The sequence below is a fragment of the Rhynchophorus ferrugineus genome, unplaced genomic scaffold (assembly GCF_030347505.1).
Source record: "Rhynchophorus ferrugineus isolate W39M unplaced genomic scaffold, kcgeb_rfMv2 rfM1, whole genome shotgun sequence".
Classification (NCBI taxonomy): Eukaryota; Metazoa; Arthropoda; class Insecta; order Coleoptera; family Curculionidae; genus Rhynchophorus; species Rhynchophorus ferrugineus.
In genome coordinates, this window is record NW_027472580.1 from 93,414,717 (window position 1) to 93,439,569 (window position 24,853).

The 24,853-nt window shown below is 35.1% G+C and overlaps 2 protein-coding genes across 14 annotated transcripts; one reads left to right on the forward strand and one right to left on the reverse strand.

Annotated features, from left to right (window-relative positions):
* Nucleotides 1–78: 78 nt before the first annotated feature.
* On the reverse strand, nt 79–1,128 carry LOC143192543 (NADH dehydrogenase [ubiquinone] 1 alpha subcomplex assembly factor 2). 3 transcript variants are annotated; one of them, XM_076397943.1, is made up of 3 exons: nt 1,001–1,128; nt 451–622; nt 79–395 (listed from the first exon to the last, which is right to left on the reverse strand). In XM_076397943.1, exons 1-3 carry the CDS (start codon nt 1,097–1,099, stop codon nt 214–216), a joined length of 453 nt encoding a protein of 150 aa, XP_076254058.1. In that variant the 5' UTR covers nt 1,100–1,128; the 3' UTR covers nt 79–213. The 3 variants fall into 3 exon arrangements, with proteins under 3 accessions (XP_076254058.1, XP_076254069.1, XP_076254079.1); XM_076397954.1 differs by having other exon boundaries at nt 1,007–1,122; XM_076397964.1 differs by lacking the exon at nt 1,001–1,128 and having other exon boundaries at nt 451–770.
* On the forward strand, nt 841–23,746 carry Slik (Sterile20-like kinase). Of its 11 annotated transcripts, none has more exons than XM_076397863.1 (24): nt 841–1,028; nt 1,456–1,773; nt 1,830–1,988; nt 2,046–2,250; nt 11,663–11,793; nt 11,859–12,182; nt 15,664–15,742; nt 15,799–15,887; nt 15,950–16,361; nt 16,409–16,595; nt 16,653–17,046; nt 17,103–17,228; nt 18,569–18,692; nt 18,749–19,018; nt 19,195–19,414; nt 19,473–19,634; nt 19,694–19,826; nt 19,878–20,092; nt 20,154–20,252; nt 21,341–21,566; nt 21,633–21,715; nt 21,898–22,054; nt 22,232–22,560; nt 22,810–23,746. In XM_076397863.1, the coding sequence occupies exons 2-23, from the start codon at nt 1,615–1,617 to the stop codon at nt 22,538–22,540; spliced, it is 4,263 nt and encodes a 1,420-aa protein (XP_076253978.1). In that variant the 5' UTR covers nt 841–1,028; nt 1,456–1,614; the 3' UTR covers nt 22,541–22,560; nt 22,810–23,746. The 11 variants fall into 11 exon arrangements, with proteins under 11 accessions (XP_076253978.1, XP_076253993.1, XP_076254001.1 ...); XM_076397878.1 differs by having other exon boundaries at nt 16,421–16,595; XM_076397886.1 differs by having other exon boundaries at nt 15,971–16,361.
* The last annotated feature ends 1,107 nt before the right edge of the window (nt 23,747–24,853 follow it).

The following is a 24,853-nucleotide window of genomic DNA, read 5'->3' on the forward strand; positions in this document are numbered from 1 at the left end:
CTTTTAATGTAAATTTATACAATTTTTTTTTAAACAGTTTTTTCACATTTTTATTTATGTAACAGTAATAATCGTTAGTTTTGTTTTATCAACATATATTTATTTCATAATAGATAGGCATGACTAAAAAGTTCTTATGAATGTACCAATACGATAACAATGTATATTTACATTAATAATTTAAAATTTTAAGAGCAGCAAGTAACGAAAACATTATTTCTTTTCACCAGGAACTCTCTCGTATTCGGGTCTATGAGGAAAACTCTCCATTCCCTTCTGTCTGGGAGTTGGTAATCCCGCTTTGGCCTCTACCTCTATCGCATTCTTTTTCTTCAATTGCATTATGGCTAAGTTTCGTTTCAGTTCCTCTTCGGTTGGGGGTACTTTTCTTCTTCCTTCAATTCACACAAACGATGACCTTACATAAATGATAAAAGGCTATGTTATTACCTCTTAGCCAAGCTTCCCATTCTGCTGGCATCTCCTGTTGAAAATTATCCTTTTCTGGTGGTTCGAACCAGCGACTTGGTTTTGACCGAGCGCTTGAAGCATTAACAGGAATCTCGTAGTACTTGTTACCAAAATAATCTGTCCCCATGTGGTTTCCCCGAAACTGTCGTGGCTTTAGGGAATTAATAAAATTAGTAACGATCATTTTTAAAACACTACGTGATGATGGTTGTGACATTTTCCCTTTTTTCTATTAAATAAATATTTTGAATCGTATAACCCTACTTTTTCATCGTTTTCATTTCGACACTTAGTTTTATGAGTTTATTGTGATTTCGGCATAGTAAAATAAACTCGTAAACGCATGCGCATTTATACACCTCATTCCGTATGTCAATTCAAGGCGTGGTGTCAGCGGGACATGAGGGGTACGGAAATGGTAAAAATTGGCATGGCAGTTGGTTTCAGTGGATTAAAAATATACAAAAAGTGGGATAAAAATACGTATCAGTGTTTGAGTGCGAGTGTTTAAAGTTTTGATAGATTTTACCGGAACCTTTGGAAAAGGTGTTGAAATCGTAAGTGATGAAAATTTTTCGTTTTTCTCTGGAGAAGCAGGTTGTTGGCCATAAACTTGTAGCTCTGACATTTCCTTTCACTGTATAAGTCATGCGACAAATGTTTGTTTAGCTAAAAATATGTTTTTTTCATTCTCAACGAGATTTTCTATTAATATAATTTTTCTTCAAACATAAACTTTGCTCGACGTTCCGAAAGTTTTTTAATTCGAATTTAGTTTTCAATATTAGTAGATATTTAAAACCTGCTTTCTAGATATCGTATTAAATGGTATTAGTATTATCTTAATTTTTAATCGTTTTGAAATAACTTACTGTTAATTATTTAGGGCTAAAGCTTCAATTATCTAGTTTAGATCAATATTATTTAGTTCTCTATATGGCAATATTTTTGCAACGAATTTTACAGTTTTTTCTTTTTATCTAGGTTTGGTTTTGATACTGCAAGCAAAAATAATTAGAAAGAAAATGAGAAAGCGACACAGAAAATTTGGATAATGCATAGTGCTGTGTTGAGCTAGTGTGTGTTATTTATAATTGTGAAACATAAATTCTTGATATTAGTGACTACATAGAAGACATCAACATGTCGTTTTTTAATAACATCAAAAAAGTGTTACATTTTGGTGGTAATGATGCGAAAAAGAAAAAAGTGTATAATAACGTCCGTATGGACACTGATCCTGAGGAATACTGGGATATGATAGGGGAGCTTGGTGATGGGGCCTACGGAAAAGTGTACAAGGTAAGTTTGAGGCGATGTGCAAGGAATATTCTTAAATCTTATGATAATATTTTTAGGCACAGCACAAACATACAGGTCAGTTGGCTGCTGCTAAAATGTGTAGACTAGATGGAGAAGATGATTTGTCTGATTTTATGGTAGAAATAGATATTTTAACTGAGATTAAGCATCCTAACATTGTTGAACTATTGGAAGCTTTTCAAAAAGAACAACAGGTCAGTCCAGAGTTAACCTGTCTCACATTATATCCCTAAAACTAAATGTATTTGTAGTTATGGCTGCTGATTGAGTATTGTGATGGTGGTGCCTTAGACAGTATAATGACGGAATTGGAGAAACCTTTGACTGAACCCCAGATAGCTTATGTATGTCAAAATATGTGCAAAGGACTGCATTTTTTACATAAAAGCCATGTAATACATCGAGACCTGAAAGCAGGCAATGTTCTGCTTACTATGGCTGGAGGTGTTAAGCTTGGTGAGTACATTTTATATTTACACTTTTAATCAGAAATTTTATTATTTACTTGGTGTTGAAATATAACTGTTCAGCCCAGGTGCGGATATTCTATATATCTTTAAGATTAGATAAATGGATACTAATTAGTTTAATGTTTATCATTGTTTACATTTTGCTTCATTTTGTTTGGGTTGGGATTATAATAAATATCATTTTCAAGGCGCTGTTCTGTTGTCATATTAAAAGATGTATTGTTACGATTTCTTAAATAAAATCAAATCATTTCTTTGAATGTTTTATGGTTTCGGTAATATTTTCATGCGGTACCCGATAATTAACTAGAAAGTAAAAGACCCATTATTTTCGGCACCGCGCTGGCCCGTATACCTGCTTAGAATACGACCTTCTCAAGTAAATTCGTCATATACCTAAGCTTGAAGCTGTTGTATGTGTGAATCACGTGTGGCAATCGGCCTAAAAATAGGCATTGCACAAGAGGGAACACTGGCGAATAAATGACAAAAAACGGATAGTAGACGGCGGTGGCGATGTTCCTGATCAGCATTCAGCGGGTCGATGAATTGACACACAATTGGGAGGTGGCGTAATGCTGTATGGTTCTTCGACCATGGTACATTTGAAGAATTTCTACTTTTGAGGGTGTAGCAACTTAAACGACTCGTTGTTTGAAACACGTGAAAGTTATTTGTTTATTTTACGACGATGTAGTGAAAATATGAATGGAATAGAGATGAAAAAATCCTCGACCATGATACGTTCAAAAAAAAAATATTTTCGAGGATGCAGCAACTGAATAAAAGTTGTTTTATATTGATATAGTGAAGATATTAAAAAAATTAATCTAGTTTGGTCTTCATAGAGATGTAACCTGACCTTGAATATTTTGATTTCATATTTAACTGGAATTATTTTTTGTTCTTCAGGCAAGTTTTCATCATATGCATAATTAGGTGTATTCTTTCCATTACATTATACCTTATTCTGAAATATTTGAACATTACAACCTTACAGTTGTTTACTATGAAAGTGAGATATATACCAGAAAGCCAATATTTCTTCTTTATATGTTAACTTGACGTCCAATATCAATTTTTAATATTTAGCACTACTTTTATATAGTACAGTAGTGCCATTTAAGTTCATCACCAATGGGTTGTTTAGTCTTTTGTTGGTAAAGTTGATAGGAAAAAGCTGAGCTTAGTTTTGCCATTTGTCATTGTTTGACTGCTAGAAGCCTATATCTAGATCCCTCTTGGTTCTTGTTCACTGATAAAGTACTATATATTCTGAAAATGTATCTCTTAGTTCTCTTTAGTTTGGATGCCATATGCATAGGGCAGAGAAAGGTCCTAGGGCACTGCAGTCTATATTTTTTTAAATTCAGATTATTAATTCTGAACAGTTGGTAATATATAGCGTTATTATTGAAGATATTTTGTTTAGTTTATGTCATGCATTCATGCCAAACTTTGTGAAGGCTTGTGCTACGACAAAAAAAATGGAGAGCGTGGTATCGATGTGTGGTCTTCTTCGAAGGAATGTTTAATAATATTGTTAATGGATTGTTAAGGGAAGATTTTTTTAAAGAAGAGTCTCAGAATTCAGACTGATGACACAGGATTAGCTTGTTAAGCTCAATTATAAAGATTTTAATCTGTTTAGTTACATTTTACAAATTTTACAGCATGATATATTTATTAAATTTTTAATCTGGAAGATCTAGCGGCAACTAAACTTCGTAGTTTCAGCTCAGCGAAATTTATTTGTTTATTTTACAGCAATATAATGTACTTGTAAAGAATGAACTAAATATGATACAGATATTTTTATTTTGAAGGAACTAAACTGAAAAAAAATGCAAGTTGAGATCTTATGTGGTCGTCAGAATTAGTTAATATTACTAAATAGACATTTGACTTGCACCTGTTTTATTACCAGTCGCGTGGGGTTGATAATAAGACACTTTCATTTACACCACTGTCGGTGTTTTTCTTGGATGGTTGAATGCGGAGGTATGATAAAAGCAGATGTTTACCTTCGTTGTAACCGTTAAATATTAGGATGTTTCGTTCTAGGAAAGGTACCTGTCCTTTGTATTGTTAGTTTAGTGATCCCTCTGAACTAATGAGTCCGTTTTGAAGCTTGTTCTTTGGGCTATATTCGGGGCTCACCTTTGCCTACCGAGGTTTACCGGTTTCCTACTGTTTAAACAGGAAAATAGTGCTGCATTTTTAATTGCATAAATCCTCATTGTTGGACGGAGATTAAACGATATTCTTTCATAGAGGTCCGGAACGGTTTTGGGCGACTTTCAACGTATCGAAGCCGTCTCTCTCGAATAACTTTCCAAGAGAAAATGCATTTTTAAGATGGGCGTCAGTGGCGATTGTGTGCGGCGCGTAACTGTACCTCGCCTCTTTCCCTGTCTGCATTTTAATTGAATCGCTATCCGATGCATGGTTACCATTTTATTAGGGATGATTTGACTCTAATAAAGGCCGCAATTAAAGTGTCGGCATTTTTGTTTCGATAACAATCAATTTATTATTAAATTTTTTCAATATTTAACAATTATCCAATCGAATATATCCGTATTATGGATTGAGTAATGAAGTGAAGCGATATGAAATATTATGTAAATAATGATTGTTTACGTAAATATAATTATTAGGACCAAGAATGTATTATTATCGTTTACTTGTTTGGGTAATATTCAGTCAAAATATATTAGGATTTTTTCTTTTCTGTTCGGTAAACATAGTCTACAGAATGTCAATTTTGAGACTTTTTGAGAGAGATTGAAACAAAGCCATAACTGGAATTTAATGGAACATCATTACCTTCTTATTTTATGAATGTATTAAAAATTGTGCTATAAAGCTCTCTCAGTTGATGCTTGCAAGGATATTCTTAAGTTAATAAATCATATTCAAAACACAGTTTGCAGTATGTAGTTAGAAATTCATGTTCTATAGATTATTAAATATATCCAATATGTACATATTTTGTTTTAAATTGTATCGGTACTTGTTATTGTAGGCGTTGTCAGTTTTCCAGTTTATCATTTTTTACACTGATTATTTTTCATTTAATTTTTTCGAGTGCAATGGAAATAATCTTTATATATTATAAATTAATCTACAATTTTATATATATAACCTTTTGAATTGTATTATTGCAGCACTATTTTTTTGGAAAAATGTTCCTATAATAATTAAAACTACTATAATAACTTAACAAAGACCCTGCCCTTAATTTTTTTTTAATATCTGAATGTAAAATTGACATAATATATGATAGATTCAAACATTACCACAATGTAATCTTTTATGAATTTCTTTATATTTTTGTGAAATTCGTTCGTTGTCACGCCAGTAACCATAAGAGCCGGTTGGCGCAGTGGTAAAGGCGACAGGACGGTCCTACTACTGTTGCAATAGTTGGGGGTTTGAATCCTGCTAGGGCATGGTCATAAATTTATGTTTGTAATTGTTTAACATTTGTGATTGTCCTTAAGCAAGAGTGCAAAATCCGACTAGGAAAATGATCCCAGTCACGCCAGTAACGAGGCTGGGTAAGACCAGATGTCTCCTTAGATGATTTCTAAGTTAGTCACTCGCCAGTCGGTAGGTTTAATGCCGAGGACCGTGGTTCGGAGCGTACGTTAAATTGTATATCCAGTCCAGATATACCCCAGTAACCATAAGACCGGGTGTTTTCTTGGATCATGTCTAAGTTGGTAGGCTTAATGTTGATGATTGTGGTTCGTAAGGACACTCATATATATAACAATCAAAAAATAATTCCAGAAATGTAATCATTTCAATGCTGTACATAATTCTCATTTCGACTAAAATTTAATATAATTGTTGATAATAAAACAAGACTACTTTTGGCCTAATACATTCCGTCAATGACGTTTATTTATTAATGATTACATGTTTACAGAAGTTTTTTAAGCCGATCTATTTACCAATGCTCTCGCTCTACTAGTCGATTTATTTGATAATATTTGTTTCCGATAAAGTTTGTTGATTCACGCGCTTAATGGTGTTAAACTAGCGTCACGTGACCATTATTTGTCTGTTTGCGTCGATAAATATTGTTCCCTGTCTTCTTCGCGTTGGTCTCTGGTGGGGGACGTAGGTATTTATCGCTGTCTGCCCTATTTTATTAAAGAACATTTTTATTAATAAGTCCACGACTGGTAATTTTTAATTTCTATTAATAGTATGTAATCGATGATGGCCCGTCATCGTTGGAAGATATCGGGCAACGGCGTGCTGGTATCTGGCTGCGTCCAAGAAACCATAACTCTGAATAATGTATGGCTGAAATAATTTCAGTTTCGCTCTTGATTTTTCGCCATTAATTATTACTTTTCGAGCGGCAGACTGGAAAAGAACAATATAGAATGGGATTATGTGTATATGAGGGGTTTCCCTTAATACCCACGAAATGTTTCAGTCGGTGTATATTAAAATATTATTGTTGGGACTAATGTGGTTATATTGTCATATTGTCGACAAGAATTCTGTACTGTAAATTTGGTAATTGTTTAATGGCTAATAACAGATAAATTGGTCAAATTGTTGGACATTTTCACACGAGTGTTATTGTTTTAGATTTTCTTTGGTGAATTTTGTATTGTTCAGGAATTCGCGATGACCTTCAATAAAATAGGATGTAAAGGAAGATATTTTGCTGTTAGATGTCCGCCATTTCGATGTAATAACTGAATTTTATATTGGCAAGTTCAAATATATCGCATAAAACAATTAAAAAAAAACTATTTTTGTATAAAAATGCGCTTCTTGCACGTAATGTACCATTTGTTTCAATAAATGATAATTCAAATTTTTCAAAGGAGATTTTGAACTTGAGGAATTGGAAAGTCTTCAAAATTGAAAAGCTTATTTTTTAATTGCTTTTAATTACATGTATAAATCTGGACTATATGGGGTATGCGTTAAAACATTTCATCAACACATAACTCTATGATGCTCATATTTTAGTTAGTTTTTGGCTAAATGCATCTATAATACAGTATATTTGTGAATGAATGGTTTGGTTAAACCACAAGATAAAAGAACTCTCTATGCATTATATGTCAAGTTAGATAGAGTTTCTTAAGGTATTATTTCGGCCTATCGTTCCGACCACCTTTTGCTTTTTATCATATGAAACACTTCGACCAGTAAATGGGTCAATTCTTACCAAACGAGAGCACAACTACAAAACGCATTGTTTTAATTGTTGAGGTACCCGTTTGTCAATTTTTTTAACAAGGTTCATGGCATATAAACGTTTTGTTAAAGTTGCAGTATATCAAAATTTAATGCAAGGTCGATTTATGAAGGATTCTCGTGAAGGCGTCTCCTTATTTGATCGTCAGAATAAATTACGATATCGTGTCGTTTATTGTCCAAATTTTCATTATCACTTTTAAATTCACAGATCAAATACGAATTATTTTATCTGGTTTTTTGTTTTATTTTCTTAAGCACTATTACATTTTCTGAGTTCTGAATATATCATATATCATAGTAAAATAAAGGTACCATTTAAATTTATTTAAAACCTTATTAATTGTTTCCATCACTAATTGTCTACATTCTTGGATAACTCGATGCATTTCTTCATCAATTTTTGATTAATAAATACTTTTTGCATAATGCAAATTATATTCGAACCAAATGTACATAATTACACACAAATTTTACATACTCTACGATAATGATTCAATTATTTAATATTCAAGGATATTTCATTCAATTCCACATTATATGTATTATTGCGATTTTACTTCAAATTTGCCTGTAAACTGTGAAGCTTACTATGTGTTTATTATCTCTACTGTCATGACCCTATCTTCGATATTATTTACATATATCTTTCGGTATTAACTGCCATTTCCAAAATTTGCTATTTACTAAACTTTACTAGTAAAACAAAATAAAATATATTCCCTTTGCGTTTATTTGTATTATTTGTTTTGAATTTTTTAAAATATACTTTAAAAGTCTCCTTTTACCAACTAGGGGTTTATCAGAACTGGGCCTACAGTTTAACGTGGGTTCCGAGCCACGGTCCTCAACATTAAGCCTACCGACTGGCGAGTGACCAACTTTAGAAAGCATCCCAGAAGACATCCGGTCTTACCCAGCCTGGTTACTGGCGTGACTGGGATCATTTTCCTTGTCGGATTTTACACACTTTTAGGATTAGGACAATTACAAATTTTAAACAATCACAAACATAAATTTACGACCATGCCCCAGCAGTATTCGAACCCGCGGCTATCGCAACAGTAGGAGGACCGTCCTATCGCCATTACCACTGCGTCACCAAGCCAACCATTTGTTCTGAATTGAACAGGAGATTAAGAATATTATAGAAGTAACCAATAACAAACATAACCAAACATATATATCGTAAGTAGTCTTCGTTTCATAGTGTCTCCAATGAATATAGTTTTAAAACAAATTCAATTGATAGAATGCAATGAAAGTCGTAGCTGAGGTATTGCCGTTGTTATAAACTAATAATAATGAAATTAATTCTCTACTACTATTAGTTACTGATTGATTAGAAAAACGGTTAACTCTCATTATTAACGTATTTTCTTGTAACCGTTAGCGCTAGATTCTCCGAGCATAGCTCCATACTAATGTGCAATAAATTAAATAAGGAAAAAAAAACTAGTTTTTCTTCTCCACTAGTCGCATTCCGAGAAAATCTCGCGACGTAAAAACGCCTGAGGATAGGTCACAAGTAAATAATGGAGAAATGAATGCAAATAATATTATCCTATTAAGAATCGTTGGCTAACAACGGTTAATGCTAATTTTCTCTCCCTCCCGTCTCACTCCTTCGAACACTCACACATAGTGTGGTTTTGGAGCCAATTTCACCTTGAATGGTATTCGATGGCTATATTTACAAAATGTGTGTCGGTTTTGCCATTTCAATTTCGTGCAGATAAAATTAAAATGTGCGGTAGATGTTAGTTTGGTTCGCAGGCCGAGATAAGAGCCGATTGTAGAAAAAATATTTCCGCTATTGCGGAATGTAGTTTCGAAAATAAGTGGTCGTCGTTGAGCGATAACGAAAAATTATTTGCATTGTTGTTTTAAATTGTTTCTAGTTTAATTAGGCGAATATTCACGGACAAATATTTAGAGTGAATGGTGGTAGTGGTTTTACCACTAAATCTCGTTATCACAATTTCTAGTATTCCGTTATTTGACTATTTATGTTTTTTGGATTAATTACGAATAATTTTAATTAAACACTAGTCGGATGTTCACTAAGCAGTTATTTTCCATCTTATTTATTTCTTGACTTAATTATAGCGTTGAATACACATAAACAAATATATGAACTAGGCTCTTTATTACTTAATTTTATTCCAATAATCATGAGCATATTCTGTGATAAAATATTACTCCACAGTATACTTTTCACATGCGAAACATAAAAATTACAATTACACATTTTTAAATTGTAAAAACTTCTTTAGCAATTAGCAAATAAAAAACTTTTTGTTACCTATCTAATGATGGTAAATCTTGTTTTTCGAAAGATAATTATTAATTAATTACATTGTTGATTCGCTGTTATATATAATATTTATGTAAGATTTAAGCTTTGTTTTGTAAATCAATCTGTGTAGCTATTGTATTCCATTTCATGTTTTTTTTTTGTAAATTATATATTATATTTGGAATAAATATTGTTAGTTGCAGTTAAGTCTGATAATTGCTAATTTATAGCTTTGGTATTACTTTTCCAGTTTTATGTTAATTGTGGAGATGTTCATAAAACACTATTTTGTATTATATATTTTATTTGACTTAATAGTTGGTTTGTATATGCATAAAAATATCTTGAGTAGAGGCTCGTTGGTCATAATACTAGTATGAATCTATTGGTTCTTCGCCAGCTTCAATCTTTTTTTTGTAGAACAAACTGTAGTTACATTCCATTCTATAAATTTGACTACTAGCTGAGTTAATATCAGCACAAATGTCCTTGCTTTACCCTCCTCCATACTTTGTTGCCCGAGTAAACGCTGTATTTATTCAATAAATAGTTTATTTATTCCATCAGTCGCCTTCGAATATGAATGAACAAACATGCAGATGGAATACTGGCCATAAAAAGACTCGATATGTCCAGTTACCTATCATCTTCCTGCTTTAATTGCGGCTTCAAATATTTATGAACGAACTGTGGTCATACCAGTCCTAATACTTTGCAGTTCTAGCAGAATACGCTGCTGTTCATTAAACAATTACCCTCCATTCTGGCTCAATTTAGCTCAATCATGTCGTATATACGTACGCCATGATATAAATAAGACCGACAACAATTAAACATTCACGCCGTCTACGTCAGCGAAATGTGCTCGTCTGAAAACAAACAAGAATCGAATTTAAATCCTGTTAAAACCCATAAAACCGGAATCGTCGTACGAACAGAAGTCGCGGAGAGAAATAGATGGTGGCGTGACATCACGGAGTGCGTCCGCGTAAGCGGGCGTAGGGACTTCGTGGTGTCTTGGAACGATGGTGAATCATTCCGTTCTGTTATTGCAATACATAATATATATTTTTCGACGATGGCTTGATGGGCTATTTTTAGAATGGCGCGTTCGCCTATCGGAAATAAAGACATCAAACGAAAGAGAAAATTGTTTAAAATTCACGGGACAGTTATTTCTGTTTGGCGCGTTACGGCTTTGTCCGCCGATGATAAGGGCATTGACAGGCCGATAATTGAACAGCTGCCGGTAATGAATGATTCTTATTCTATGTAGATTGTTGAAAACCAGCTGTCCGAGTTGGAAATTGGACCGAAAATCTCTTCTGCATTTCGGTAGTTGATTTTTACAGCGATATCAATTAAACCTTGTGCCGTTAAATAATCAGCACAATGTAGATGTTTCATTTTATTATTCTTACTGCAAAATACCTTTTTTAAACTTTTATTTGGAGATGTTGTCATAAAGTGTTATCATTACTTAGTAACTAATAACAATTTAAGTTATTATGCAAAAGTAGAATTTTGTTTCCGTCATCTGCTCATAAATTGTTTTATCGGTTTGACATTATAAATGGGTTTGACATCTTTTAACAAAACTTTTTTTGTTTAAAAATGTCAAATTCGAATGAAATTATTGATGACTATTTGGGTCGATGATTGTTTAATTAGTTGTGATTTAATTTTTGATTCATAGCCAACTAGTGTCGCATCATACTATATATTCGAAATAGAATTATTTTCCCATACTTTTTTATACGCAGTATGGTAATTTTAGTATCTTCTTAACGCAAGTTAATTATGTGTATTATGTGTCATGTTTATTTCCTTTTTATTTGAATTAAAATCGAATTATTCTTTCCAGCCGATTTTGGAGTATCCGCTAAGAACAAGTCCACGCTTCAGAAGCATGACACGTTCATCGGAACGCCGTATTGGATGGCTCCGGAGGTGGTCCTCTGTGAGACGTTCAGAGACAACCCGTACGATTTCAAGGTAAGTTGTAGCGACCGCCATACGTACGTATGCACATTTCTTAACCCGGATTTCTACCTAAACAGGTGGATATATGGTCGATGGGCATAACACTGATCGAGTTCGCCCAGATGGAACCGCCCAATCACGAGATGTCGCCGATGCGGGTGTTGCTCAAGATACAAAAGAGCGACCCGCCCAGGCTCGAGCAGCCATCCAAGTGGTCGAAGGACTTCAACGATTTCATCGCCAAGGCCTTGATTAAGGACCCGGTCAAGAGGCCCAATTGCGATGAGCTGCTGAAGCATTCGTTCATCAATTGTACCTTGGACTCCAAACCGATTAGGGATCTGCTGCTCGAATACAAAGCTGAGGTGGTGGAGGAGGAATTGACTGACGATGATCCTGAGGTAAAAATGCATGATTTTCTTTGGGTTTATGATGTGCTGGGTGCTTTGATATAACTGCTTCTGATTTTTTATTAAAATGTGCGTGATTTTGTGAGTACAAATAAGTCATCACTATTTGAGAAAATAAAATATCACTAGTAATTTATGCTCCCATGTACTCTGATCTGATTTTTTTATTTAAAAACTGCGTTTATAATATATATTAATAATAATATTTTCCATAATGCTCCACAACTTTTCCCCATCTTTCTGGCAACATGGCGATACGATGTCGAAAGAATGATGTTGGTTTGGAGCAATCCAAATCCCAACATCTATCTGAGCAAGTGCTGATAAGAAAGCGCTTTGTCTGGTGAATCATTCAGCCTGCAATAGTGTATCCTTCACAAATCTTGCGAGTGTTATCATACAAGGGAATGACTGCATCTGTACTTTTTAAACTGTGCCTTGTTGATCCTACCAGATGTACATCAAGGCTTTATGACTCTGAGTATTCCGTTGGTGTCTCTGCGGGGGTAGTTCTATCTGGCTAGCCCATGACTTTGCGCCTGGTGTTATAGCAAATCTATTGATTTGATTTTGATCGGCTGTGACAATGCTCCACTGAAAATTCTTCTATTTGTCGGACAAGCAAACTATTATTTTATGCGGAGAAATATCAAAACCATCGATTTTCAGAGTTGTTTACGTTGATGCTTCACATTTTCACAATTACATATCGCTGATCAAAGTACATGCAAGCAACTGATAAAATCAGTTGTCAGTTATCAGTCTCAATGTGGAAATAAACTGAACATTCGTTACTATGTACTATTACTCTCGATATGACATGGATGTTATTCTGCACGGTCCAAACACTGTATTTTTTTTCAAAAAATTCAGGTTTCTTTTAATACAGTGTCTATATACCAGATGTACCCGAAAGTCATTACAATATTTTTCGGAAAAAATACAATGTGGAAAAATTTATTTATTCAAAGTATTATTATTAGTTTGTTCTTTGAGCAAAATTATTCATTGAGCTCTTTTCTAACTTCTTCGACGAACTTCTAACTTCTAACTTCTTCTTCTTGACGAAGTGCTGCACAGCGCGTGTCCGATTGATGCGAAAAGTTGATAGATGGAGAGTCTCAAGTCAAAATCTGGAGAGTACTGCGGGTGCGATAGTCATATTGTTTCTTAACTGTATATAATGCACAAGTGACCATAAAAAGACGAAGTATGAAACGGATATTTGTAACTTGTTTATATATAGACACAATTTTAAGGCAAATATCAATCCAAGTGCTTTCAGCGCTTCCTTGGTCGGTTTTGCTTTATGAGACGGCGGCGTTTTCATACTGTAAAATCACTTTGGCATATCTTCGGGCCCATTCTGAACGTTTTTCCATCAGTGCATGGTATAAATCATTCATTTGTCGTCGGTAGCGATAACTATTAACTGTTTCAACAGTTTGTAACACACTATTTCACTCTGACCTTTGAGTCGATCGGCCGACTTCGCCAGGTGATAACTATGATTTTTTTGCACTTGGGGTTTTCAAAATAAATCCACTTTTTATCACACGTCACCCGGCATCTTCCCATCACATTGGATTTTCCCCAATGCTTGCAATCCGTCGCTAATCCGTTTTTTGGGTCACATATAACGCTTCTGCCAGTTGTTTTTAAGATTGGGTTGGGTCTCGCATCTTCAAACTCTTTCGGCCTACCAGAATGTTCTTTGTCTTGCACATCGAGACCACACCTCACATGTTTTTGAGGTTAGAGCATGCTCGCCGTAAGTACCTACCAGCAAACGATCACTTTTAGCGGCTTTTCTTTTGGTTAAGTAAGAAGAGTAATTAGTGGCGCAAATGTACGTTTTCGGGCTCGAAACTTGACACAAAGAGGTACAAATCTACGATAAATTTTTGATTAAAAAAATGGTGGAGATTTATTTTTATTTTTGATATATTCACTAAATGGTACTACCATATCATGTTTATTTTCTTAACTGTATATAATAAACAAGTGATCATAAAAACATTAAATAAGAAACGGATATTTGTAACTTGTTTGTATATAGACACAATTTTAAGGTAATATTTACCAAAAACCAGAGCATACTAAACCTCTCGAGATAACGAAAATGGTAAATGTTTATTTTAGCACTACAGTAGAACCTTGATTATTTTACCCCACCAATACATGTATTTTTTTAAATAATTTAGGTGCCTACTTGTATACAGAATTGGTTTTCCAGGAACATGTTCAATTTGTATGTTAAGCATTACATAATGTATTTGTCAAAATCAGTATTTTTCCTATTTTTCTAATTATTTTTACATAATTTAGAATTTTTATTAAAATGTTTTAATGCAAGTTCGTTTTCTTCGTATTTCAGACTTTTCATTATGGTGGCTTAGCTACCTTCATTATTGCAACAATATTTTTTTTAAATCATGCAACTTATAAGAAATTGTAAATTGGTAACATTGGTCCATGGGCTTTGTAATAAATGCAATATTTGAGCGTGTATATTATGTAAACACTATAATGCCAATCTTATAACTAGAAAAAGTACCTATTGATTTCTAACAAATATCAGTTTTCACTCCCTATCTATATCCGAGTTATCATTGTCCTTTTTTACCTCATAATTTAAATTTCATTTCTTATTAAATCTGCATGACTAATAAACCAGTCGAAAAAATTTCCTTCGAAGTCTAAATCTCCACAAGATTTTTGGATTTGGGAATATCTTGAGTTTATTTCTGTAAGTTGCTTTGGCTGCTTTTTTTTCATTATCTACCAGAGTGCAACAGAACTTCGAACGTTCTTCGCCAAGTTTGGCCTAGAATACTGCTATATGTGTCAGTATCTTATCTTGATCTAAATAAAAATTGATTTCTACACAAAAGTCTAAAGGGTCATACAAATCCAGTATCCTTTGAAAATCCTCAATTCAAATGAGCAGAATACAAGTAATCCAGGTTCTACTGTGAATATTAACCCTCTAACGACTTACTAAAAAAAAGACTCACATGTTGCGTTATGTCCAGATAAGTGGACGTTCTTTTTTGCATCATATTTAATAAATCTAACACTATAACAAACGCTTTGTAAATATTTTCATGCTTAGCGTATGAGGAAGCATCGTAGAAACAAGGAGAATTACCAGAGAGTTGGTAAGTCAAGAAAATTGGTCGTGAGTTGTGTGTATCATTCGAGTGAAAATTGTACGGTGATGTATTGAAAATAGGTAAAGTTATGTTATCACTGCTTTTCTTTTATTATGCATGCTGCTCTTTGGGGTCTTCCTCGCTGCCTGTTCACCCTAAACAGGTAATGTATCTGGTCAAGATGCTGTTATTTTTCCCTAAAATGTCCCCTTTTGAGGTTCACTAACAAACATAGTACCAAGTGTAAATAATAACATCACATAAACATGTCCGCAAGTTATTTTGCTTCTAACTAGAGTGCAAATATATTTTTATAGGACAACCGAATATCTCAAGTGCCTTTGGACATCGAGGAAGATTCTGCTTCGGTGCAGAGCAATGAAGTCGATCGAAAAGGTATACGGAGCTGTTTTGAAAAGAGTGTGTTTTTTATTTTGCGAATGTTTTTGTAGAATCTCCACCGCCAAATGCGGAAAAAGAAGACAAGAAAACCCCAACTCCTACTCCCGCGCCTCTTCCCACACCTGCCGAAAAGAAAATTGTGAGTTTCCATTTGCCTGTTAATAAACACGCACTTGGATGGTCCCGTAACCTAGATTAAAGTTTGTGTTTCACATTTTGCAGCCGGGAAGCGAAAAGAAAGACGAGGCGGCAGCTAATCGGCGGTCCTCGCACGAGAAAGGTCCCGCGCCCCCGCCGCCCTTGCAGACGCAGCTGTCGACGGAGAAAGACAAAGGCCCAGCTCCAGCGCCGCCACCGCTAGCGATAGTTCCTCCACCGCCTGAGATGCCTCCAGCGCCGGAGATGCCTTCCACATCTACCCCAGCAGCTCCGCCTGTCCCAGTTCCGGTTATGCCACAAGATGACGAAAGGCCAGCGATTATTCCACCACCTCCAGTTCTTCCTATTAACACTGCGGCTCTACCAACTCCCCCGTCTTCGCCAGTAACCCCACCCGATACTCCTCCAGAAGAAAGAATTCCAATTCGCATAGCTGATATTCCTTTACCGCCAAGTAAGACTATCACCTTTTAAACATCATATCCCCAATTGTTAATACAGATTTTTGTTCAGTGCCCGCTAAAGATACAGAGATGCGAGATCTAACCGATGATGCAAGTAGGTCTTCCAATATAGCTCAAGTCAAGCAAGCTTTGGAGAGTCATCTGGGCAAACGACTTTCTCAAGAAAAGCCAATTCCTCCTTCGGAGAAACCCGGTGATAACATTGTTACGGTAAATAGCTCCAGGTAAACAGTGGTGATATTTCTTCCTTCGTTTTTTTAAATCCATTTACATAATCTTAGTGCAACTACTCCGGAAGACAGTATGAGCTTTGTGGTAGTATCGACGCCTCAATCAGAACGAAACAAGAACACATCTATGATCACTATCAACTCAGATCTGCCTGATCCGTCCAATAGTTTAGCCTCAAACATCAGTCAGGTCACGGTTGTAACTACTCATCCACCGGTTATTATAGATAACTCTTTGGCGATATCCAGAACGTCTTCAGCGTCACCGTCTAATCACAGTTCCAGCGAGGTCGTGATCGTCGCCAACGAGACGAACAAGACACATATTGAATCTTCCGATGAAGAGTTCTGTCCGTCGTTGGATTCACTGGAGTACCCACCTCCTAGTGAATTCAGAGACAAACCCACCCCAGTACCCAAAGGCAAGAAGTTGGATGAGAGCGAGGTAGGAACTAATTTATGACTTAAATCACGAAGATAATATGTTTTGTTGCCCTTCAGGTTCTCATAGCGGATAGCAGTTATGTAATAAACGATTCTGGTTTGGATGTTTCTGAAAATTCAAGACTTTTAGATACTAGTCATGTATCGGTCGTCAAAATCGACGAAGAAAAAGTGCAAGTCAAGGTAGGTCATATGTATTTGAAATGTCGATTATATTTAACCATATTAACATTTAGCATACTTGAAGCAAGCATAATATCCAATAGTTTTGCATGAACATCAATTGTTTCACGGTAATTGTCGTAAATCAAAAAGAAAAATATCCAATATTTTAATAACCCCAGATCTTGGAATCTATTCGTCTCGAAGCGCCTTCGGTTTATTTTATTATCAAAACATTACTAGATTCTATCATCCTCTCACATTTAGATTGACAAAAACTATCATTGGTCATTGGTCAAACAAACATTTAATATCTATAAACAGACAACACAAATTTTCTGACTAGATTATGTGTTAAAGATCTTGCAGAATTACTGAATTGAGGGACGGTGAAACAATGCTTATAACAAAATGCTCTCCATATATGCAATCCAATCTATAAATTTTGATGAAATAACTTTTTCGGTTTCGGATCTGAGAATTATTCCAAACATTATATAGACCAACACAATTGTTATAAAAATAGGGGATTGGAAGAATGAAAGAGAATACAAATCAAGAAAAGAATCAATGGAAATTGAAAGAGCCAGACACAGACATGAAAATTGAGGAACAAAGAGAAGAAGAAGGAAGGAAAGATCTTTCCTAAAAAAAGAATCGAAAGGAGGCAATTAAATTCTAATATTAGAAAAATTGGTGGGACAGACAGAAGAAACAAAGTTTTAAAGACCTATATGGGAAACAAAAGAAAAAATAAAAAAAAAACATAAAATAGAAGCTAGGAGGGAGTCAGTCAGATCTGATAACTCAACATTCGTCCTTATATTGGGGTTATTTAGAATGTAATTGTTTGTGAGTCAAAGCTCATTTATTATTATTTGGTATAACAGTCTATTAAATTAACACTAATAAGCTATTTTTTAATATTAATGTGCTACAGTTTTAAAATGACAAATATTTATTGTACGATAGACACTGTGGACTAAACATTTATGTCACTATTTTTAATGTGCACAAGGTTTCACCAATAACTTCACTGATCTAAATCAAATGGTTTTACTGGTTAAGCCATCATTATCCAGGAACTGAAAAACCTCAACATTGATGAGCTGATGGAACCTCTGTTGATGTTTTTGGCCATAAACAGAACCTTTGATAACGTTATCGACAATTTCTACATTCGCAGTTATACCTTGTTTTGAAATTCTTGTATAATAATAATAATTAAAAATAATTTTGTTTGCAACTATTTTACTACTCGCTTTCGACCTCAAATTAGCGTAACTTATTTTAAAAAATTTAAAAAAGCCTCAAGAAATAGTTTTTTGTTGTTCATCGTGTAATTATTCGAATGTTTCCAGGATTCCACGTCCTATATTATCGATAAGTCAGGCGATACGTTCAGGAGTTCGACTAGTGACTTGTCCAATGCCAGTTCTGGAAAATCTGGAAGTACAAAGAGTGAATATGGAGATGATACCAGGGGTATTGTTTTCGTTAATTTATCGAAAACCCATCACACGAACTCTGTTATTTTGCAGGCACGTCGATCATTTTGGATAACTACAAAATGAACGGTAGAATAGTTCATTCTCCCAGCAGCGAGGATACGTTCAAACGTAACGCGATGAATGGAAAAATGTACGGGGACAGTTACGAATCGGCTACCAGCGATAGGTCGCATAGCGACTGCGGTTCGGTGAGAAGCACGGATTCGAACCAAAGAAGACCGGTGTCCGTCAGCAAGTCGGATATCGAGAGCATCTCGATAGCCAGTCACGAGAGCAGGGGCAGCAACGAGAAGGATTCGGGTATGTTTTTAAGTTAGTAGGACGGGCGGTCGACCTAAAAATAATCCGTAATTATTTTTAAAATTACATTGAATTAGTCGGGATGATTTTTCGCTCTAAATATGGGGACGCAATGGGAAAACAGTATTGGTAACATACCTCGCTACAGTATCCGTTTGAAATATCGTATTTTACAGTTAAAAATGACGACGAGAACGAAGATCAGGCGGTCGTAATGCGTAAACCGCCAAAGACACAGGCGCAAACTACGGCCATGTTGAACAGAAAGACGAGAAAACGTACCAGGAAGTTTATCATCGACGGCGTTATGATTACCACTACCACGAGCAAAATAATATACGGAGACGAGGATAATCCTCAGTGGGATCCGCATAACGATAGGAAGCAAGAATTGAGGTAAGTTAAACTGCGAGTATCAATACTGATTTGTTAACGATTCGATTCCTTCCCGTAGAGAATTGAAATATCTCCAAAAGCAAGAACAAAAACAGTTCCAGGATCTCGCGGCGAAAGAGAACGTCGCCTTGGAGCAACAGGAGAGGAAGTTCGAACAAGAAAAGCAAAACTTGGATCGGACTTACGAAAATGATTTGGAATTAATGAGCAGACAACAAAGGTAACCATCTCGTATTATTTTAGAAATCATGTAACGATAACGATGATGTTTTATTATAGGTTACAGATTGAACGGGCGGAAGCTCATCAAGACGCCGATCTGAGAACGACATCGAAGAAAATTAGAGGAGAACAAGAAAGGGATCTGAAGATTTTCAGAGATGGGCTTAAACAAGAGTTGAGACTCTTGAAGGTAAAATTATTTCGTTTCGTTAACGTGTTAATATATTTACGTTTAACTTAGGCCGAAGTTGACATGATGGCGAAGGATAAGAGAAAAGTGGAGTTCAAACAGCGCAAAGAGAAGATGGACGCGGAACACATGGAGAGAGAGAAAGCTTTCCTAGAAAAATTGAACGAAAACCACGAAAGTTCTTTGAGGAGATTAAGTGACTCGCACCGAGAAAAATTGGCGTTGACCGAGAGACAGTTTTTGCAGCAGAAACAGCAACTTGCCAGGTAAGTGGTATCGGCGATTTTTTGTTGCAATATCATAATCACTAAAACTATTTTGTACTAGGACCAGGGAGGCTGCATTGTGGGAGATAGAAGAACGGCAAATTCATGAGAAACACCAGCTGATGAAACGACAAATCAAAGAAATATTTATACTACAGAGGTTAGTACTTTGATGATAAAAATAACACATTTTTACAGGAAAAGTTTATTTGGGTTTGTTAGGAGAATTCAGAACAAAAAAAAGGAATCAGAAATAACAATTTAGCAAGCTTTTCTTTTCTTTTTTCTGGTTTTTTAATTTATTAATTTATTTATCTGGTATCTAAAGAAACACCAGAAAACATCAAAAAAATCCACAAAAGTTGCGTGAGTTAGCTAACATCGTAAGGATATCAAAAGTACGTGTTGGTTTTCTATTGCATGAACATTTGACTATGAGAAAGCTCTGTTCAAAGTGGGTGCCGCGTTTGCTCACTGCTGACAAACAAAAACGTGTTGACGATTCTGAGCAGTGTTTGGCCATGTTTAAACGTAACTGGAATTTTTGCGTCTATATGTGGCAGTGGATGAAACATGATTCTATTACTTCACTCCGGAATCAAAACGATCGGCTAAAAATGTTATGGCCTCGGTATTCATCGACAACTTTGAGAAGGGAAATACCATCAACAGTGAATAATATATAGCGTTATTGGAGCGTTTGAAGGCCGAATTTGCGAAATAACGACCGCATATGACAAAGAAAAAACTTTGCTTCATCAAAACAACGGACCGTGTAACAAGTGAATCAAAATAATGGCAAAACTACAAGAATTGAACTTGGAATTGCTCTTACATCCATCGGTACTGCGTACGGTATGCTCACCGGTAAGAAATTTAGCTCGAATGAAGAGGTTATCGCTGAAACTGAGGCCTATTAAGTCGTTCTACGAAAGTGGTATCGAAATATTAGAGCTATGCTGAAATTATTGTGTGGCTCTTGATGGAAATTACGTTAATGAATAAAGCCAATTTTGAACGAAAAAGGCGTTTCTTTGTTTCGCCCGGGACTTTTCTGCCCATGTGTTATGAGAGCGTAAGAGTAACCTTAATGATACCAATATACCACGAACAAGACCGTTTCTTTTAATAGCGACTGCAACTGTTACAACACTTTTTTTCTGTAACTCCGAAAAAATTGTGAAAACACGTGAATAATGTTCTTTACTGTATTGTTTGTTATTAATTTGAAAAAATACATTTAACTAGGCATCAAATGTTGACTCGCCATGATAAAGAAAAGGAACAAATAAGACGACGGGCTATAAGAAAAGAAGAGGAGCTTTTGAAGAAACAGGCAACTGAAAAAAGAACCCTACCGAAGAGGATAAGGAGCGAGATGAAGGCTCGAGAAGCCATGTTTAGAGAGTCTATGAGAATATCCATACCGGGCGGGACTAACGATCCAGAGTTGGAGAAGAACAAGTTCAAAGAGGTGGGTATCGTAGAGGCAGATATCGGCCAGATTATATATATTTTTCTTTTGTTTTTTTCTTATTAGTTCCAAGAAAAAGAAAAGAAACGTTATCAAGCCGAGCAACAAAGGTTTGAGTTGAAGCATAAGCGTCAGTTGGAGGAACTTCGGTAAGATTTTAACAATTTTCTTTTAACATTGGGAGTTCTGCAGATTTCTACTGTTTTATTATATGAATACTAAATAACCCATGAATTTATCTCAAATCAAAACGATATAAAATTTATTTCAATATATACTGGATGTTTTTTTCGCCAGCTAATATTTATGGTTTTAAAAATTTTCTTAAAAGGGCTATGAGTGATGCCACCATAAAAGAATTAGAACAGCTACAAAATGAGAAGAAGAAGATGCTTTTGGAGCATGAAACCTTGAAACTAAAACAGAGAGAAGAACAGTTTGCTATTGAATTGAAGGAATGGAGAGCACAGTTGAAGCCAAGAAAACAGGTAAGTTGTTAATTGATGTTTGAAATTAAAAAAAATATTAACATTTAACTAGGTTTCTGTAAATATCTTAAATTTGAATTAGCCGTGTTCAATGATATTCACGCCTTTTTTTTCCAACTAAGCTTTCATCACTAAACCAGAACGCTTTCATGAGTGTTATTCATAATTACTTTTTAGAAACTGGAAATGGAGCTAGTGAAGTCAGCGAAATCATCCAAATACATCGCTTATTTGCCTCGAGTTTTGCTTAACCAACCAGGTTCGTCTTCCGATTTCGAACCCGTGGAACCGGAAGCGCCCGTCTCGGTACCCTCCAGCCCCTTCACGGGACGTCGTACGTCCGGCTGGGGTCACCAAAGAACTTGGAGTTCAGGTCTCCTCAGCGAGTCTTTGGGAAATTTTTCTGGTCGCTTTCCTAGGATCCAAATTCAAGGGATCAAAGAGAAAAACGTCGATCTCACCCAGACCGACGACTCGGCCGCTTGAAGATGCCTTAACTTGACTAGGTACCTGGTGAGATGATTCCGAGGGTTGTCCGGGAATTTTTGAGTGTTTCTTTGCCAGATTTATTTTGTGTATCGTCGTTGGTGGAGTTATCCTTTTTTTGTTTGTTTCATTTATCTAGGCTAGATCGTATCGCCACTCCTATTTTATGTTGGTACACTATAGCTTCTGTGTTGGTGGTTTATTTGCGCTTATTGTTCAATGTTGATGCTTAGTATTGACGTCGAGGTGATAACCGATAATATTTTTAGAAACTGGAGGAAACCTTCTTACAACAACTGGAGGAGCAGGAACGGATCTACGGACCGATGACCACACCGTTAACTCTGCCGTCTGACTTGACCGATCTGAACACGGACTCCTGCAGCAGGATAGGGATCAGTTCAACTAGAAGCAGCCTGAGCTCGGTTTCTGAAGGTTAACTACGGCGGTCTAGCCGTACATCTTGTCATATTCGCGTAACATACTAATAATCTGGTTGGGACCGACCACGAAGCAGGAAATCTAAACCCCCCATCGTAACCAAAGTTTAGCGTATGTTTTTGTTAAAAGCCGTTCGAAGTTTTTCTCCTTTATATATATATATTTATATATATAAATATATATATCTCGTAGCGCCGCCGCCGCCTATTTGCTTTTAATGAAACCATACGTGGACTTATATACATTGTGCCTCTATTATTTGAAATAATTCATTACTATATTCTGTTAATGTGTATATACTATTAACCAGACTGAGAATAGAATTTTATCTAATATTTTGTAAGATATTTTTGGTCACGATCGCTTGATCGTCGGAATCAGAAATCTTTTAGTAGCTATCCGCTTGATAAATTACCCGAACAGTAATCGGTTTTTACAAGCTCGTCTCCCATCCTACAACACCGAAACGCCTTCGTCCTCTCGAAAAACTCAAACTTCACCCTTCCCCTACTTTCTACTACTGCAATTTGATGTACATAGTTGCAACTCAATTTATAAATAATTATAATTTATATTATCGGTAAGTTAAACTATTTCGGCGACATTGTAGTATATGCTTCTCTAAAACAGTTTTATCCTGAATTTCCTTTTTATATATCCACGGCTATATACTACATTGTTCGTATATTATATATGTACAGTCAATGTATTATTTTATTTTTATGTTAATAAGTTAATAAATAAAGTAAAAATATTTCAAAAAGAGATTGTTTGTTTTATTTTTGTTTTTTACGTTTTACAGGTTTAATATATATATATATATATATATATATATATATATATATATATATATATATATATATATATATATTGGAAAAAATATCGATATTTTCGACCGATATTCGATGTTTAAAAGAATATAAATACCATTAAATATATTTTTTTAAGATTATAAAAACCTTTTAATTATTGCAAAATATCGATATTTTTCTCGACGGCCGACTCTTCTAGTTCTTGCTCAAGATTCTTCCTGAATTGGTTTAGACTTTGGTAAATTTGAGAAACCACACTGGCGAAATAATATTTTTTAGCAGCTTTTTGGCTTAGCGACAAGGTCAGTCCATTCGGTCGGTACAGCGACTTCATACGCTGATTTGGGGTATTGAGACAGTTTCCCTACCTCCTGAAAATCTTGGAGTCTTGTAGCATTTTTCTTTTTAATGTTACGCAGGAACTTTAAGAGCAATGCAATGTAACCATAGGTGTACTTTTGATATTCAAGAATTGTTCGGTTTTTTTCAATATAATTATATAAATAAGGCAAAATAAAACTAACTATTATGAGTTTTATTGTGAACTTTTAAAAATACTTGCTAATCCCAGGTTTAGAGGATTTATAAATGGTGGTACCGATTGATCAAGATGAACGTTTAGGTCAACCGAAAAAATTAGTATTTCGAATTACATTGTCGGGAAATGAATGATTTGGAATGGACGGCAATGTGCTCAAAGAATACTTCTCGATCAGTACACGGATGTTGAAAAGAAATTTAGGGGAGGGCGTGTTTAGGGAATTTATTGCTGAAACAAACCATTGATGTGAAGAGCTTCTAAGAATCATAGCAAACCCTAAAATGCTAGGCTAAAAGTTGTCTGACATGTCAGGGTACAAATTACAAGCTGTTTTAACATTATAATGATACCTTTTTTGGAATTGTTGATCTATTATCTGAACTTATACTCTTCGAAAATGTACAAATGGAGATAATAAACATGTTTATTATACTCATATTACTAATGAAATAAAAAACCCAAATATTTTTGAAAACCTTCGGATTTTGGTGGATGCATGGATTTTTAGGGAACAAGATA